A 15,509-nucleotide genomic window follows, 5' to 3' on the forward strand; every position below is an offset into this window, starting at 1 on the left:
CATGGAGCTAGACAGTTTAACATCTGTGGCAGAGCGACGGGCGCTGAGCAGGCTGCTGTCAATCATGGAGAATCCACTGCATCTACTAAACACTATCATCTCCAGACAGAGGAGTAGCTTCAGCGACAGACTGCTGTCAATGTCCTGCTCCACTGACAGACTGAGGAGATCATTCCTCCCCCACACTGTGCGACTCTTCAATTCCACTTGAGGGGGGGTAAACGTTAACATTATACAAAGTTATTGTCTGTTATACCTGCATTTTTATCACTCTTTAATTTAATATTTTTTTTTTATCAGTATGCTGCTGCTGGAGTATGTGAAGCTATCTATCTATCTAAATGCGTCATCTTTTCATTGTTTCCTTCTAAATAAAGAAAAGAACCATTGAACATACTGTATAACTTGTGTAAGGGAGATATACAAGGATTGTTTTTAGAAATAACAATTTTTAGTATACTCGTACATGAAGCAATGTCATATTTTTTATTTGGATTTGTGTCAGAGCGTTTATAGATAGAACTTAGATAAACAGTCCAGAAATAGTTACAAAGTAAATCAATAAAATAAACCATTTATTTGCAGAGCAAAGCGTATGGAAATATCCAGCTGTATACAATGAAAAAATCTTTAAACACAATGAAATCCTAGAATTATTTGTGTCTTTTTAGAAATAATAAACAAAGTGCGAAAATGGCTTAATTGTATGATGGCTATGCTAAGTAGAAGTATAATGTTTCAGGTAAAACCCAAATAGATCAAATTTCATCAGTCTCCTCCTAGTTTTCTGCACTGCCTTCCCACTTTCTAGTACGGTACAAGGAAGCAAACCCTGCTGAGTTGCTAAGAGCATGTGCAACAATACAGGAGCAAAAACATAAATCAGGGTTCATGGCTTTACCTGAAGGTGAGCAGCTGAGAAATCTCAGTTGTTTTGAAAAAGATGACTTTGAGCCCAACTGGGTGAAAATTGCAGCTGGTGGATTTGGCCAGATCTACAAGGTGAAGCACAAGTTATGGAGAGAGACATTTGCAGTGAAATGCTGTTCAGCTGTGCCCTGTGACACAGAACTCTTTAGGTAAGATTCAGCTTACTCACCTCCTTTCATTCCTTCAGGCTACAGGGCCTTCCTTTTCTTAAAAAAAAGGGAATGCAGAAAGGTGAGATTATTCTTCTTGTATACTTTTTTTAGAAAATACTTTAGATGGTTTCATAAAGAGAACATAATTTCCCATATGATGTATGTACAGTATGTTCTACTATTGTTGCACTTATTTATTTTCACATAATGTTTAATAATTGTGAATAAGCTGTTAGATTTATTAATTAACATTTTCATGTACCTTCGAATGAGACTAGCATCTAGCCTAACCTCAGAGAACAAAGTGCTGCAACGTACAATATAATTCTGTTATTTAATCTATAAGATAAAATCAGTCTGTGTGTGTTTGTGTCTGCATGTGTCCACCCTGCAACAGACTGGCACCCTGTCCAGGTATTGTTCCTGACTTGTTCCCGGTGCTTGCTGGGATAGGCTCCAGCTTCCCGTCCTTCTGAAATGAGATTCTCCACATCTTTAAAGTAAACAATAAATATATCCTTCTTTATTTTTTTACATTCACATGAAAAAGCATGTGAACCCCATAAAATGTCATATACAGTATACATATGTGAACATGTCAAGATTTGATCATTTAAACAGTATGTTTAGATAAAGGTGGTATTGGTTTATCAAACATCATGCCACGTTTACATGTTGTAGTCCACTGAATGATTTAAATAAACATAAATGTAAATTGTTGAAAAAGTAAGTACACCCTTATTTATCACTACCTCAAATACCTAAAATTACAATCGGGTAGACCAGATGAGGTGCAAATGGTTAGAATATCATTATAGAGGATCTTGTCTGAACTCATCTTATTTAAACTTCACACATTTCTTTTGGTTTGCTCTTTGTTGTGGTGGTGTATGATCTCTAAGGTCTTTAGATAAAAGGCTCTGCTGTAGATGCTTAGAGTCTGGGAATGGATTTTAAAAGATCTCATAACTGGAAATCAACCATTCCACTGTCCAGATGGTAATCTTCACACAGTTTGCTTTACAAAATGCACCTTGAGCACATCAGTTATTCCTTGGTGGAAAATGTACCATCACCAACAAAACACTTCATACTTCACCCAAAAGTGATTCATGGTGCCATAACTGCAGCACATGCTCAATCCTATAAGATACTGTGTCACTCATTACACAATCAACTGAAAATCACAAATTGAAGCATTACAAAAGACCTATATTATGTTTTTCCACAAAATATTAAGGCACCTCTTACAGTAGGTAACATCATGTATACATTTATTCATGTCCAGTACAGCAAGTGAGAACACAACACATGAAACTACCTACCACCTGGGGCATCCCGTCAGGGTAAGTAACCGTCCCCTCTCCTGGTCGGGATGCCTGTCCATCCCATGTGGCACTTACACTGTATAGTGGGTGCAAAGAATTTTGCTGGGATTAAACATTGACTGAGAGAGATATTCATGAATTTTGGAAGAAGTGGTGATTGAATGCAAATTGTATCAAAGCACTGCAAACACAGTTTAGCTCACATAGTCTACTGATATGGTACATGTGTTAAGTGGTTTGAAAAAGGAGACATGGTATTGAGCCCTGCGGTGGGCTGGCACCCTGCCCGGGAATTTGTTCCTGCCTGTGTTGGCTGGGATTGGCTCCAGCAGACCCCCGTGACCCTGTGTTAGGATATAGCGGGTTGGATAATGACTGACTGACTGACATGGTATTGAGTAAAGTCTGAAAACAACTGCAAAAAACTAAGTTAATTAATAAAATTTAAAAAATGCCACAAGCACCAACACTACATCTACAATGTACAAACGAAAAGTAAAAAGCATATTTATTTTAAAATTAATTCAAGAAACAAATAATAAAGTAATTAGTGAATGAACTATTTTGGTTTGCTTAGTCAAAAAAACAAAAAAACACACAGTCATAGGGTCGTTATTTACTTCTCTACAAAATTCCTTATTCAATCATTAGTGAACTTGAACCCGGACACAGACAGACACGGATGCCAAATGTCCCAAAACACACATTTTATTTTACTCTTCTTCCTACAGACACAATACAGTACACAAATTACCACCAATAAAGATCTCAGTCCCTTCTCTTTCTCTCTTCTGTCTCTTTTCTTCTGCCACCTCCACTCTTCACTCATAAGCTCTGTCCTCTTCCACCCGACTCCGGCTCCTCGAGTGGAGTGAGGTGGCCTCCTTTATACTGCACCCGGAAGTGCTCCAGGTGCTTCCCTATTAACATCCAGCAGCACTTCCAGGTGTGGTGGAAGTGTTGCGTGCCAAGGCTCCGGAGCTGTCCAGGCGCCCCCTGGTGGTGGCCACAGACCCCCACAGGGTTGAGCATCTAAGCTCCAGTTCCGTGGCACCAATGCAAACCAGGGGGCTGCCCTCTCATGTCTCAGGGGAGGTACTGCTGGTGATATGTCCACTTCCCCAGTCTTCTCCTCAAAAGGGCATCCCGACCCGTCCATCACACATTCAATCCATTTGTGTCAACAGTTTCTGAAATTCTAAGGTCCACTTTGGGGAGAAGTCATTCCTCTCACAGTATCATCCTTGCTTTATATTTGATCTTTCTTTCATAAACAAAAACAGATGGTAATTTCATGAGAACAGGTTTCGACATTAGGGTCAATAGGGAAGAAGCTCTTAGGTATTTAGTATGATGTCTCCTTGTCATACAGGTTCATGCACTGAACTATGAACCTTTGAATGAGGTAGGAGACATAATTTTCATTCAGGTGTGGAATGAAAGATAGACCTAGTTGAACAGTGGCTAGATACCATTTCAAATTTTTAGGCATCTGTTGGCAATTTCATTGTGCTCTTTTCTTTTGATACCATGTGCAAATATATACAATATGTAAAGTAAACATGTATGCATTTATGCCAGTGTTAAAAATGCTTGCTGCACTATATATTGTAGCATGTAATATGCAAGTCCTAATAAACATGAATATTTTTGCACATTTCGGTACTAAAAATAATACATTTTCATGTTAGACTGAGACCTCAATGTCGACACTATGAAAGCAAAATTGAGAATGCCTGAATTAAACATGTATAGATAGATAGATAGATAGATAGATAGATAGATAGATAGATAGATAGATAGATAGATAGATAGATAGATAGATAGATAGATAGATAGATAGATAGATAGATAGATAGATACTTTATTAAACCCAAGGGGAAATTCACATTCTCCAGCAGCAGCATACTGATACAAAAAAACAATATTAAATTAAAGATTGATAATAATGCAGGTAAAAAACAGACAATAACTTTTTATAATGTTAACATTTACTCCCCCGGGTGGAATTGAAGAGTCGCATAGTTTGGGGGAGGAACTATCTCCTCAATCTGTCAGTGGAGCAGGACAGTGACAGCAGTCTGTCGCTGAAGCTGCTCTTCTGTCTGGAGATGACACTGTTTAGTGGATGCAGTGGATTCTCCATAATTGATAGGAGCCTGCTTAGCGCCCGTTGCTCTGCCACAGATGTTAAACTGTTCAGCTCCATGCCAACAATAGAGCTTGCCTTCCTCACCAGTTTGTCCAGGCGTGAGGGGTCTTCCTTCTTAATGCTGCCTCCCCAGCACACCACCACGTAGAAGAGGGCGCTCGCCACAACCGTCTGATAGAACATCTGCAGCATCTTATTGCAGATGCTGAAGGACTCCAGCCTTCTAAGGAAGTATAACCGGCTCTGTCCTTTCTTACACAGAGCATCAGTATTGGCAGTCCAGTCTAATTTATCATCCAGCTGCACTCCCAGGTATTTATAGGTCTGCACCATCTGCACATAGTCACCTCTGATGATCACGGGGTCCATGAGGGGTCTGGGCCTCCTAAAATCCACCACCAGCTCCTTGGTTTTGCTGGTGTTCAGGTGTAGGTGGTTTGAGTTGCACCATTTAACAAAGTCATTGATTAGGTCCCTATACTCCTCCTCCTGCCCACTCCTGATGCAGCCCACGATAGCAGTGTCGTCAGCAAACTTCTGCATGTGGCAGGACTCCGAGTTGTATTGGAAGTCCGATGTATATAGGCTGAACAGGACCGGAGAAAGTACAGTCCCCTGCGGCGCTCCTGTGTTGCTGACCACAATTTCAGACCTGCAGTTCCTGAGACGCACATACTGAGGTCTGTCTGTAAGATAGTCCACGATCCATGCCACCAGGCATGAATCTACTCCCATCTCTGTCAGCTTGTCCCTAAGGAGCAGAGGTTGGATAGTGTTGAAGGCGCTAGAGAAGTCTAGAAACATAATTCTTACAGCACCACTGCCTCTGTCCAAGTGAGAGAGGGATTGATGTAGCATGTAGATGATGGCATCCTCCGCTCCCACCTTTTCCTGATATGCAAACTGCAGAGGGTTGAGGACGTGTTGAACCTGTGGACTCAGGTGGTGAAGCAGCAGCCTCTCCATGGTCTTCATCACATGTGATGTCAGAGCAACAGGCTGGAAGTCATTCAGCTCACTAGGACATGATACCTTTGGGACTGGGATGATGCAAGATGTTTTCCAAAGCCTCGGGACTCTCCCCTGTTCAAGGCTCAGGTTGAAGATGCGCTGTAGAGGAACCCCCAACTCCGATGCACAGACCTTCAGCAGTCGTGGTGATACTCCATCTGGACCCACTGCTTTACTGGCACAAAGTCTCCTCAGCTCTCTGCTCACTTGCGCTGTTGTAATTATGGGTGGGGATGTCTCTCCTATGCTGGTATCAGCAGAAGGATGTGTGGAGGGTGCAGTACTCCGAGGTGAGAGTGAGAGTGGGTTAGGGTGGTCAAACCTGTTAAAGACGTTGTTCATTTGGTTTGCTCTCTTCACGCCTCTCTCGATGGTGGCACCCCGCTTCGAGCTGCAGCCAGTGATGATCTTCATCCCATCCCACACTTCCTTCATGCTGTTATTCTGCAACTTCTGCTCCAGCTTTCTCCTGTACTGCTCCTTCGCCACCCTGAGCTGGACTCAGAGTTCCTTCTGCACGTGCTTGAGCTCATGCTGATCACCGCCTTTAAAATCCCTTTTCTTCTGGTTCAAAAGGCCCTTGATGTCACTTGTAATCCATAGCTTGTTGTTAGCATAGCAGCGTACAGTTCTTACTGGAACTACAATGTCCATACAGAAGTTGATGTAATCAGTAGTGCAGTAAACAACCTCCTCAATGTTCTCACTATGTTCCCACTATGCCATCCTGATGTATGCCAACCCTAAAAGTAAATTTACAGCACTTTAAGACAAGAACAACATTAAACATTGCAGCAACATGATACCTAAAATCTCTTATGTTAGTGTTATATTAATATTATAAAATGGATGCAGTGGTGCACCTAATAAGAAATCATTCCTGTAAGTTTATTGGTCTTACAATGTTAAAGTATAACATGCAATAGCAAGATTTAAGAACGGTGGTAATACTGACAACTCTTATTTTGTAACAGAAATCTGATGGAAGAAGCAGCCAAAATGGGGAAGATGGAGTTTCGATTTATTCTACCCATTTATGGAATCTGCAAAGATCCACCTGCCCTGGTGATGGAATACATGATAAATGGCTCATTAGACAACATACTTTGTAGTCAGAAGCTCACATGGTCCAAGAAGTTTCAAATCATCCATGAAGTAACCATGGGAATGAACTTCCTGCATTGCATGACACCACCTTTGCTGCACCTTGACCTGAAGCCAGGGAATATTCTTCTAGATGAATACTTGCATGTTAAGGTAAGGAAGGTAGAAGACAGGCAAATGTCACTACACATTTATTTAAATGATGTGCAGTGTTTACTGGAACAGTAATGCTGGTAAGAAAGAAGAATACTTTATGTGCACAATTAAGTCAAAACATACTGTTTTATATCAATTCTAGTTACTGTACCTGTAAAAGAAAGGTAATAGAAATCTTGCTCTATATGTGCTTTCACCACCTTTCCTCTGTATTTGCATGTGTCTAAACCTCTCTTCCCCGGCGCTCCCTCTCACGCGAGCTTTACCATTCTGCTTCTTAGACTCTGTCATTATTTTCGATACACCTTTCTTGCATCCTGTCCGGTTTTACACTCTCCACCTTTGTCCTCTCAGACTGTGCCTTTACTCCTACTCCATGTACATCTCATACTTGCACTTCCTCTATCATCGTGTCACCTAAACTAAACTGACCAATCAGATTGCTCAGATTGCACTGGACACACAGCCCTGTTCTATTATATTATTATAGATTATTAACACTATTCACATTAATTTTAACAAAAATAAAATATAACAGAGAAATGTTGTGTAATAAAAAAATCAGGATATTTATGCACTTTAAACTCCTTGCAATATTTAGTCGTCCAGTAGAAACAGTATTTAAAAAGGGTACACTGCATTTGCCTAGTGGTAACTCCTGAGCCCACTTCATTATAATAATAACTTTAAGACAGAATTTCAGCAAAAAGAGCCACACCGCTGGGTATATTACATTGAAATGTAATTATTGAGTGTGAAAACATGTTGAAGAATTTATCACAGGACTTAAGCAAACATAATTGGTTGCTATATGCCACACCCCCAGATTGTGTGTATTATTTCAGACAGATGTTAAGAAATTTCAACCTTCTTTACCTTCAGTATGTATCGCAGCAGTAATTGTCCATGTTGCATTTTGTTTTGCCACATTTTCCTTTCCCTCTGTGGTATAGAAAACCTTCTTGTCACCCTTTTAGGCAATCCTGAAAGGATCCCCCACTTCTTACTGTGTTCTATGGCTCTTTCATCTGTATGGGACCAGAACTGTTTCGCTTTCACTTCTGGCATTCCCTCCTGTTTGGATCAAATCATGAAAATTGAGTATGTTTTATTACAAGAACTTTAAGTCATTGACGTCCCTTAGAATTACTAAGATTCACTAAAAAGACTAAAACTTATTTTAATCACATAGTAAATAAACTACACTAAAATGATCACTTGCTATAAACACCTTCTTTTAAAACTTAAGACAGATTTGAACCAAGACATAGAGAGAGGTTAGGAGCACACACTGATACCGTGCATTGCCGCACCCACCACATGACAAACCAACTCAGGATCCTCCAGATTAGGACCCAAGTGCAGCCATGCAACGGGTGACACCTCAGCACCACACTAGTTCAGATTGAATGGAACAGTGTGAGGCTTTTTATGGTGGCCGGAGTGCCAATTCTGCCACCAACCCCCAAGTTTTTCCTGCAGGTTGGAGGGTCTACATGCAGGGCTGGATACAGATTAACGTCATACCCAGGACGGAGTAATTGCAGGTTAAGGGCCTTGCTCAAGGGCCCAATGAAGTAGAGTCACTTTTGGCATTTACAGCAACCTTCCAATTGCCAACACAAATCCCTAGCCTCAGAGCCACCACTCTGCCCGCAAGACATAGACATGTGGAATATCCTAGATTATAGTAAGCAGAAAGTTTGTATCTAGGACGAAAAAAAAATGCTGTAGTTAGATCATGGAGCTGTGCATTGCACATTTTCTCAATTTCCTGCAAAATGGTACAGGAATTTTCAGTCCATAAAATAAAGGATTTATGCTTCTACGCAGTAGGAGGAACTTTTTCATCAGCTACAGTAATCCCTCGCTATATCGCGCTTCGCCTTTCGCGGCTTCACTCCATCGCGGATTTTATATGTAAGCATATTTAAATATATATCGCAGATTTTTTGTGGTTTTGGATTTCTGCAGACAATGGGTCTTTTAATATCTGGTACATGCTTCCTCAGTTGGTTTGCCCAGTTGATTTCATACAAGGGACGCTATTGGCAGATGGCTGAGAAGCTACCCAGCTTACTTTTCTCTCTCTCTTGCGCTGACTTTCTGTGATCCTGACGTAGGGGGATTGAGCAGGGGGGCTGTTCGCACACCTAGACGATACGGACGCTCGTCTAAAAATGGGAAAGATTATCTTCACGTTGCTACCTTCTGTGCAGCTGCTTCCTGAAGTGACATGCTGCACGGTGCTTCGCATACTTAAAAGCTCGAAGGGCACATATTGATTTTTGTTTGCTTGTTTTTCTCTGTCTCTCTCTCTCTTTCTGTGCTCTTGACGGAGGGGGTGTGAGCTGCCGCCTTCAACAGCTTTGTGCCGCGGTGCTTCGCATACTTAAAAGCCAAACAGCCCTATTGATTTGTTTGCTTTTCTCTATCTCTCTGACATGATCTGCTCCTGATGCGCACTCCTTTGAAGAGGAAGATATGTTTGCATTCTTTTAATTGTGAGATGGAACTGTCATCTCTGTCTTGTCATGGAGCACAGTTTAAACTTTTGAAAAAGAGACAAATATTTGTTTGCAGTGTTTGAATAACGTTCCTGTCTCTCTAAACCTCCTGTGTTTCTGCGCAAATCTGTGACCCAAGCATGACAATGTAAAAATAACCATATAAACATATGGTTTCTACTTCGCGGATTTTCTTATTTCGCGGGTGGCTCTGGAACGCAACCCCCGCGATGGAGGAGGGATTACTGTATATACTAACTTCTTTTAACAAACATTTTGTCATATACTGTATTTGTGTTTATTTAGTGAATTCCAGTAGAGCTCTGTTACGTGAAATTTATATATGCTATACCTTTAACTTTCTGTTGTAGTCCACATTTTTCAACATACTAACCAGCTTGAGCACCAACTTGTTAAAAACATTGGGGATAAAAGATTATTGACCTCAAAATAAATAATAATCCAACAATAATAAAAGTCCTTAAACTGTCATAGCGATGGGAGACACAAACTCAGCAAAACAAAATTAAATAATCAACATGGAAACAAGACTTGAACTCTAGAAACTTGCATTGAAACTTCACAAATATCCTCTTCCATTGTTTACCACTGCATGTGACCTGACTGTTTACATACTTCACATTGACTATGATACGCTTAAAAAAGTTCTGCATAATTGGTCTGTTACTGGAAAAAACTCTGATGCTGTGCACTGATTGGACAGTGACATTGCATTCTTTGCATACTGTATATGTAGACTAGGTTAGAGTAAACTGGGTTTATGGGTAAATGTTTCAAGATAGTCATTATAGTTTCATGTCATTGAATTTTGTGATTATATTAGGCTAGTCATTTCATTTCAGAGATGTTTATGGAGTTGCTGGGTAAGATTATTGTTTTGTTGTCACCATCATTGTAATCTATCGGTTAGGCTGCAGGGTTAAATAGAAAGGTGCCAATTGAAAAAAGTATTAATAGTGCTTAATCATAGTTTGTTTTTCACTCATGTGACAAATATTTTACGTTTTTAAAGAAATGTGAAAAGTAAAACTGAGAGAAAGTCTGCCTATACGGCACAAATGTAACATGTTTTCTGAAATATATTTTTCTGAGACAGTCTTGTCAAGTAGAACTGCTTTATTGTCCACATATCTACATGCAGGTCAGGCAGTGATGATTCCACTCCAAGCATCTCTGAGAACTTGTCATAATTAGCTGCAAGTCTGCAGACGTCCTGCACTGCAAATAATTTGCAGCATGCATGTAACTGGTATTCATGACTGTCTGTTAGATCACATCTGTCTAATGAATTCATATTTTATTAATTTTGTCAATAAAAGATACATATTGGTGTGCAGCTCTGAGTCACTTATACCTGCAGTGTGAATGTAGATGCCATAGTTTGTAGCAACATATGGACTCATATGTCACTGTTGTAGACTTTACAGTCAATTTTTACCATCACAACTTTTAGGGGTGCATTATAACTCCAACTTTAGGATCGGGGGAAGCTGCCCCATGCCCCTATACATAGCGCCTATGTTAATCAGTGCAAGTTTTTGTATTTTCAAAATGTGTCTCCTCTATGTGTTGTCATTAATTATAGCTTAATTTACTTTAAACAAAACTGCTTCAATTCAAATAAAAAGTATGATTGCATACAGTGTGATGGAAAATGGGACTTCGGCGAGCCCAAACCCTGACACAAACACACAAGCACAGTCCCGGGTTCAAATAAAGGTTGGTTTATTAACCAAACTCCTCAAACGATAGTTTGAAATGGTTTTGTATCAACTAATTCAAAGGTGAAAAAAACATGAACACAGAAAGAGTGGCCTTTGCCATCAATTAGCCCATCCATCAAAAATGAACCAAAAGTAAACTGAACACCAGTACACAGCATTGCACATTCACACATACTCACCCAAAGCCATTAACTCTAATATGCAGGTCTTTGGTATATGACAAAGAAAAAATGGAGCACTCAGAGAAAAAATAAAACAGCCTGGGGATAAAGTGAAAACTCAGTGACCAGGCCAGAATTCAAATCCAGTCTCCTACAGGTGCAAAACTGCTGCAAAAATGAGTGTGTCACCATGTCTCCTGATAACTAATTTTTTCCTTTATTGCCATGATTACAAAAAAGCTAATAATAACAATAAAAATAATAATAAGAACAATGTATTCTTCCAGAAAGCAATATTAAATCTTTACATTGACTGAAAATAACTTGTTTTTATTTAAATGTGTTTGGCCAGCAAAAATGTACATAAAAAATAACTCCTTCAAAAATAAATTATTTTGTCACCTTCATCTTCTTTCTATTGTTTTGCCATTTAGAAATGTTAAATCTTTTTAGTCAAAAAAAGATTTTCCCTCTTGAAAATTGTTATCTATATATATAAAACAGTTCCATGACTGACTGACAGACAACGCACAGACCAAACCGCTGGACCTAAAGGGCTGAAATTTTGACAGTGCATTATTATAATGACATGAATAACTGCTAAGAAAGGATTTTTTGAAATTCCATCCCTAAGGGGGTGAATTGGGAGGCGTCAATTATATCTGTTCTCTTGCCATTGAGAAGAGGGGCGAACAGCACAGTGCGCATGCGTGGAATGAGGAAGGGGATGTTTCTGTTTCTGCTTGACAGTAAAGTGAGCGACAGCCGTACATCATTTGCACGAGCCACCTGATGCTATGCAGTTCGGTCTATAAATGATAACCCTGTAAAACGACTTACGTTCACAGCAAATCTTTCGAGTGGTCATTTCCATGCTTATGTTTCACAAAAAAAGTATCCTCTTCTGAAAGTTTCGACTTTAAATATGCCAAAGGTTATTATTACCAGAAAAATAACAACACAAGGATTAAAAAGACCCGCATCTCTGACGCCTGAAACTCACGCCATATTTTCATCTTCGTCAAACCAAGAGTTACACTAGGTTTTATCAACTCAAACACAGAAGAAAATAAAAAAACGCAGAGCTTGATACACAAATAACATCCGAAAGAATCAAATAAAAAAAAATCTTCTGAAAAGAATCCTATTGCGCATTGACAAGCAGTTGCAAGATTTCAAAAATTACATCCTGAAGTTCACAGGCAAGCCGCTACCAATTATCAACACATGCATCTTGAGAAACACAGAGAGATTCAGTCTCGGTATCGGAAAAACAGTGCACAAAAAATATGGAAAGTTAAAACTTTATCAGGTTTGGCATATGATTTTGAGTTATCCTATGAATTGGATAGCACAGTCAGCATAGGTACCATGATCCACAAGTTGGCAGGAGATTTTTGCCAAACTTTACCTGTGGTACCTAGAGGAACCCGAGCTGATGAAATTAAAGCCTGTCTGAAAAGATCTGTTTTGTGGCCCTCAATACAAATCCTCAAACTTACCAAAAATATGAGAGTATATCTGAAAGGTGATGTATCAGCTGCTCAATTTTCAGATATTTTAATGAAAATAGGAAACGTTGATTATCCATCAACAGATGATATAATTGTTGTCCCAGATGAGTTGTGCACATTAGTGACTACCGTCCAGCAACTGATAGATCACATTTATCCAGGCATTGCTCAAATACAGAATAAGCCCATAGAATGGTTTTGTGAACGGGCCATTTTGATTCCAAAAAACGATCAAGCTACGTTCATTAATGACACGTTGCTGAAGTCCTTTGACAGAGAAGAAATGGTCTACAAGTCGATAGACACTGTCTGTAATTCAGATGAAGCTGTTAACTATCCGATAGAGTTTTTAAATTCCCTTAAACCACCGGGTCTTCCATACCATAGGCTTACTCTGCGGAAGAGCACACCCATAATGCTCCTTCGGAATTTAAAACCACCGAAACTATGTAATGGCACTAGACTGCAAGTCAAAGCCCTGCATAAAAATGTAATCAAAGCCATTATTTTGACCGGGTGTGCTCAAGGAGAAAAAGTGTTTGTGCCATGCATTCCTCTAATATCCAATGACCTCCCCTTTGACTTTAAGAGACTGCAATTTCCCCTCAAAGTATGCTTTACCATGATGATAAATAGGTCTCAGGGCCAAACTTTGACATACGCTGGTGTAGATTTAAGGGAAAATTGTTTCTCCCATGGTCAGTTTTACGTAGCTTGCTCACACGTAAGTTCGCCCATGAGCCTGTAATATTAGTGCCGCCCAATAAACAAACAAAAAATATTGTTTATAAAGAAATCCTCTAAAAACCAATTAAATATTTACACTCCCACGGCATCAGAAGTTCCATGCGAACAAAGTCACGGGCAATAACTATAACTTCATATACTGTATATATTTCCGAAAAAAAAGTATGTTTATGTTTATTAAAACAGAGTCCCACGTGGACGAAGTCATGGGTAAAAGCTGGTTGCAACATATGCCAGTATGTGTCTGTACCATTTATTTACTTGAAAAGCAGCACAAGCCTACTCAGCCAGCCTTTCTTACGATGCCAGTGCTGTTCTTGAGTTTGCTATATTGCACTCTAATATCTGGAATAACATCCAATCCTAGTAGTTTAATGTTAATATTAAATTCACACTATTCACTTAATTATAATGGAATGTAAGTTTCAGATACATAGATAATGGAAGATTCTGCTTTATCTCCTATAACATAATATTTTAATGGAACTTTTCTAATATTCTGCAGTATTTTTGATGTAACATTACAGGTAGATGGACTAGAATGAGTTTGATAAAGGAAAGGTATACAGGCACATATTTTTCTGACCATAAATGTAAACATGAGCATACACGTAACCATAAACATATAGAAACTTAAAGAAATGTAACTAAGATTTCAGCGTTAAACAGAAACATCATTAGCAAGAAGCAATTTTAGTTTTATCTGTGTATTATCAACTTTTCTTTTCCTTTTTGTATAGACTTTATATTGAATTTCACTAAAAGTTATAAAAAGAAGACTGTCACAGGTGGCTGGGTGTGGTTGGCATTCGGCTGCCTATAAAAAAGTCCGCCTCCCGACAATCAAGGCTGGAGTTGGGTGAGGAGGTGGACGAGGTCGGAGAAGGAGGTGGGTGAAGAGAGGCCTGAAGAGAGAGAGAGAGAGAGAGAGAGAGAGAGAGAGAGAGAGAGAGAGAGAGAGAGTGATGGCTAGTGAAGAAGCCAGGACTGTTGAGAGACTGTGGGGGGTGTTTGGTGGCGGTGCACATAGGACATTGTAAATGATAGTTGTAGAAATAAACGTGTGGTGATGGCTAAGAACATGTCCTCCTGTCTGTGTCTGGGCTGTACCCTTTCACAGTGGCATAGTCGGCAGGATGCTGCACCTGGCTCAAGGTGCAGACCTGTATTGTGGAAAAAGTCTGTGGAAGGCCCTGCACAGCAGGGAAGCTCACCCACGTGCCGCAGGGGCGGCGTGCACCCAACCCCGAAGGGAAATATAGAGTCCGGCGCTGGACTTTGTTTCAGGGGCGGCTCAAAGACGCAGCGGCAGCAGGAGGAGCTGCAGAGAAGGAAGGGCTGCAGCTTCGACAGCCGCAGCAGCCGCGGAGCTGCCCGGAATCTCGTCTCCCTGTGAGAGAGGAGGACGAGATGGCCACCGACCAGAAGTCCCTCCTCGTGACAGGCACGGGATTGGACAGCGTGTCCTGTTTTCTCGCCAATGATTGGTCGGAGGCGTGAGCAGGAAATGTCCGTCTTGTGCCTCGAAGAAACCTTTTTAGGTAAGCTCACCGCCGGCTGTTTCTCTCTCTTTGGCAGCGGTTTTGCAGGAGCTGCAAGAAGAGCTGCGGCTTATGCTATCGCTGCCGGCCGAGCGATGTGCCCTCTGGGCGGAGACGCAGGAGTCAGGAGGGATGGCAGTGGTGTGCGATCAGGAGCCGCAGGCGAAGGAGGATCGGAGTGCTGCAGGAGCTTCTGACCGGAGAGGTAAAGCGGGGAAGATAAGAGAGACCGACCCCATGAAGCTCCGGACGGCAGGGGGGCTGGGTCTGCCCTCTTGCAATGGGCAGATTCGAACCATCACGGCGTCCCAAAATGAAAGGAGTAAGCGGCTTGAGAAAGCAAGTTCCTCCAATACAGGTGGACATGCAGCTGGGTGTGCGCGTCCCTCAAAGGGCCGTCCTCTGCGGAGGCAGAGGAATTACACGTTGGCTGGGAGGAGACCGAGCATGTGTGCTCCTGC

The 15,509-nt window shown here is 40.7% G+C and overlaps 1 protein-coding gene across 2 annotated transcripts in view; it reads left to right on the forward strand.

The window, feature by feature from the left end:
- The first annotated feature begins 830 nt into the window (after positions 1-830).
- Positions 831-15,509, forward strand: part of ankk1 (ankyrin repeat and kinase domain containing 1) — a 523,463-nt gene continuing 508,784 nt past the window's right edge. For both annotated transcript variants that reach the window (XM_051931876.1, XM_028810302.2), the window contains exons 1-2: positions 831-1,079; positions 6,548-6,830. In XM_051931876.1, the coding sequence (XP_051787836.1) occupies positions 892-1,079; positions 6,548-6,830 (471 nt within the window). In that variant the 5' untranslated portion in view covers positions 831-891. The remainder of the gene's footprint in view (positions 1,080-6,547; positions 6,831-15,509) is intronic.

This window comes from Erpetoichthys calabaricus, chromosome 9 (genome assembly GCF_900747795.2).
Source record: "Erpetoichthys calabaricus chromosome 9, fErpCal1.3, whole genome shotgun sequence".
Taxonomy (NCBI): domain Eukaryota; kingdom Metazoa; phylum Chordata; class Cladistia; order Polypteriformes; family Polypteridae; genus Erpetoichthys; species Erpetoichthys calabaricus.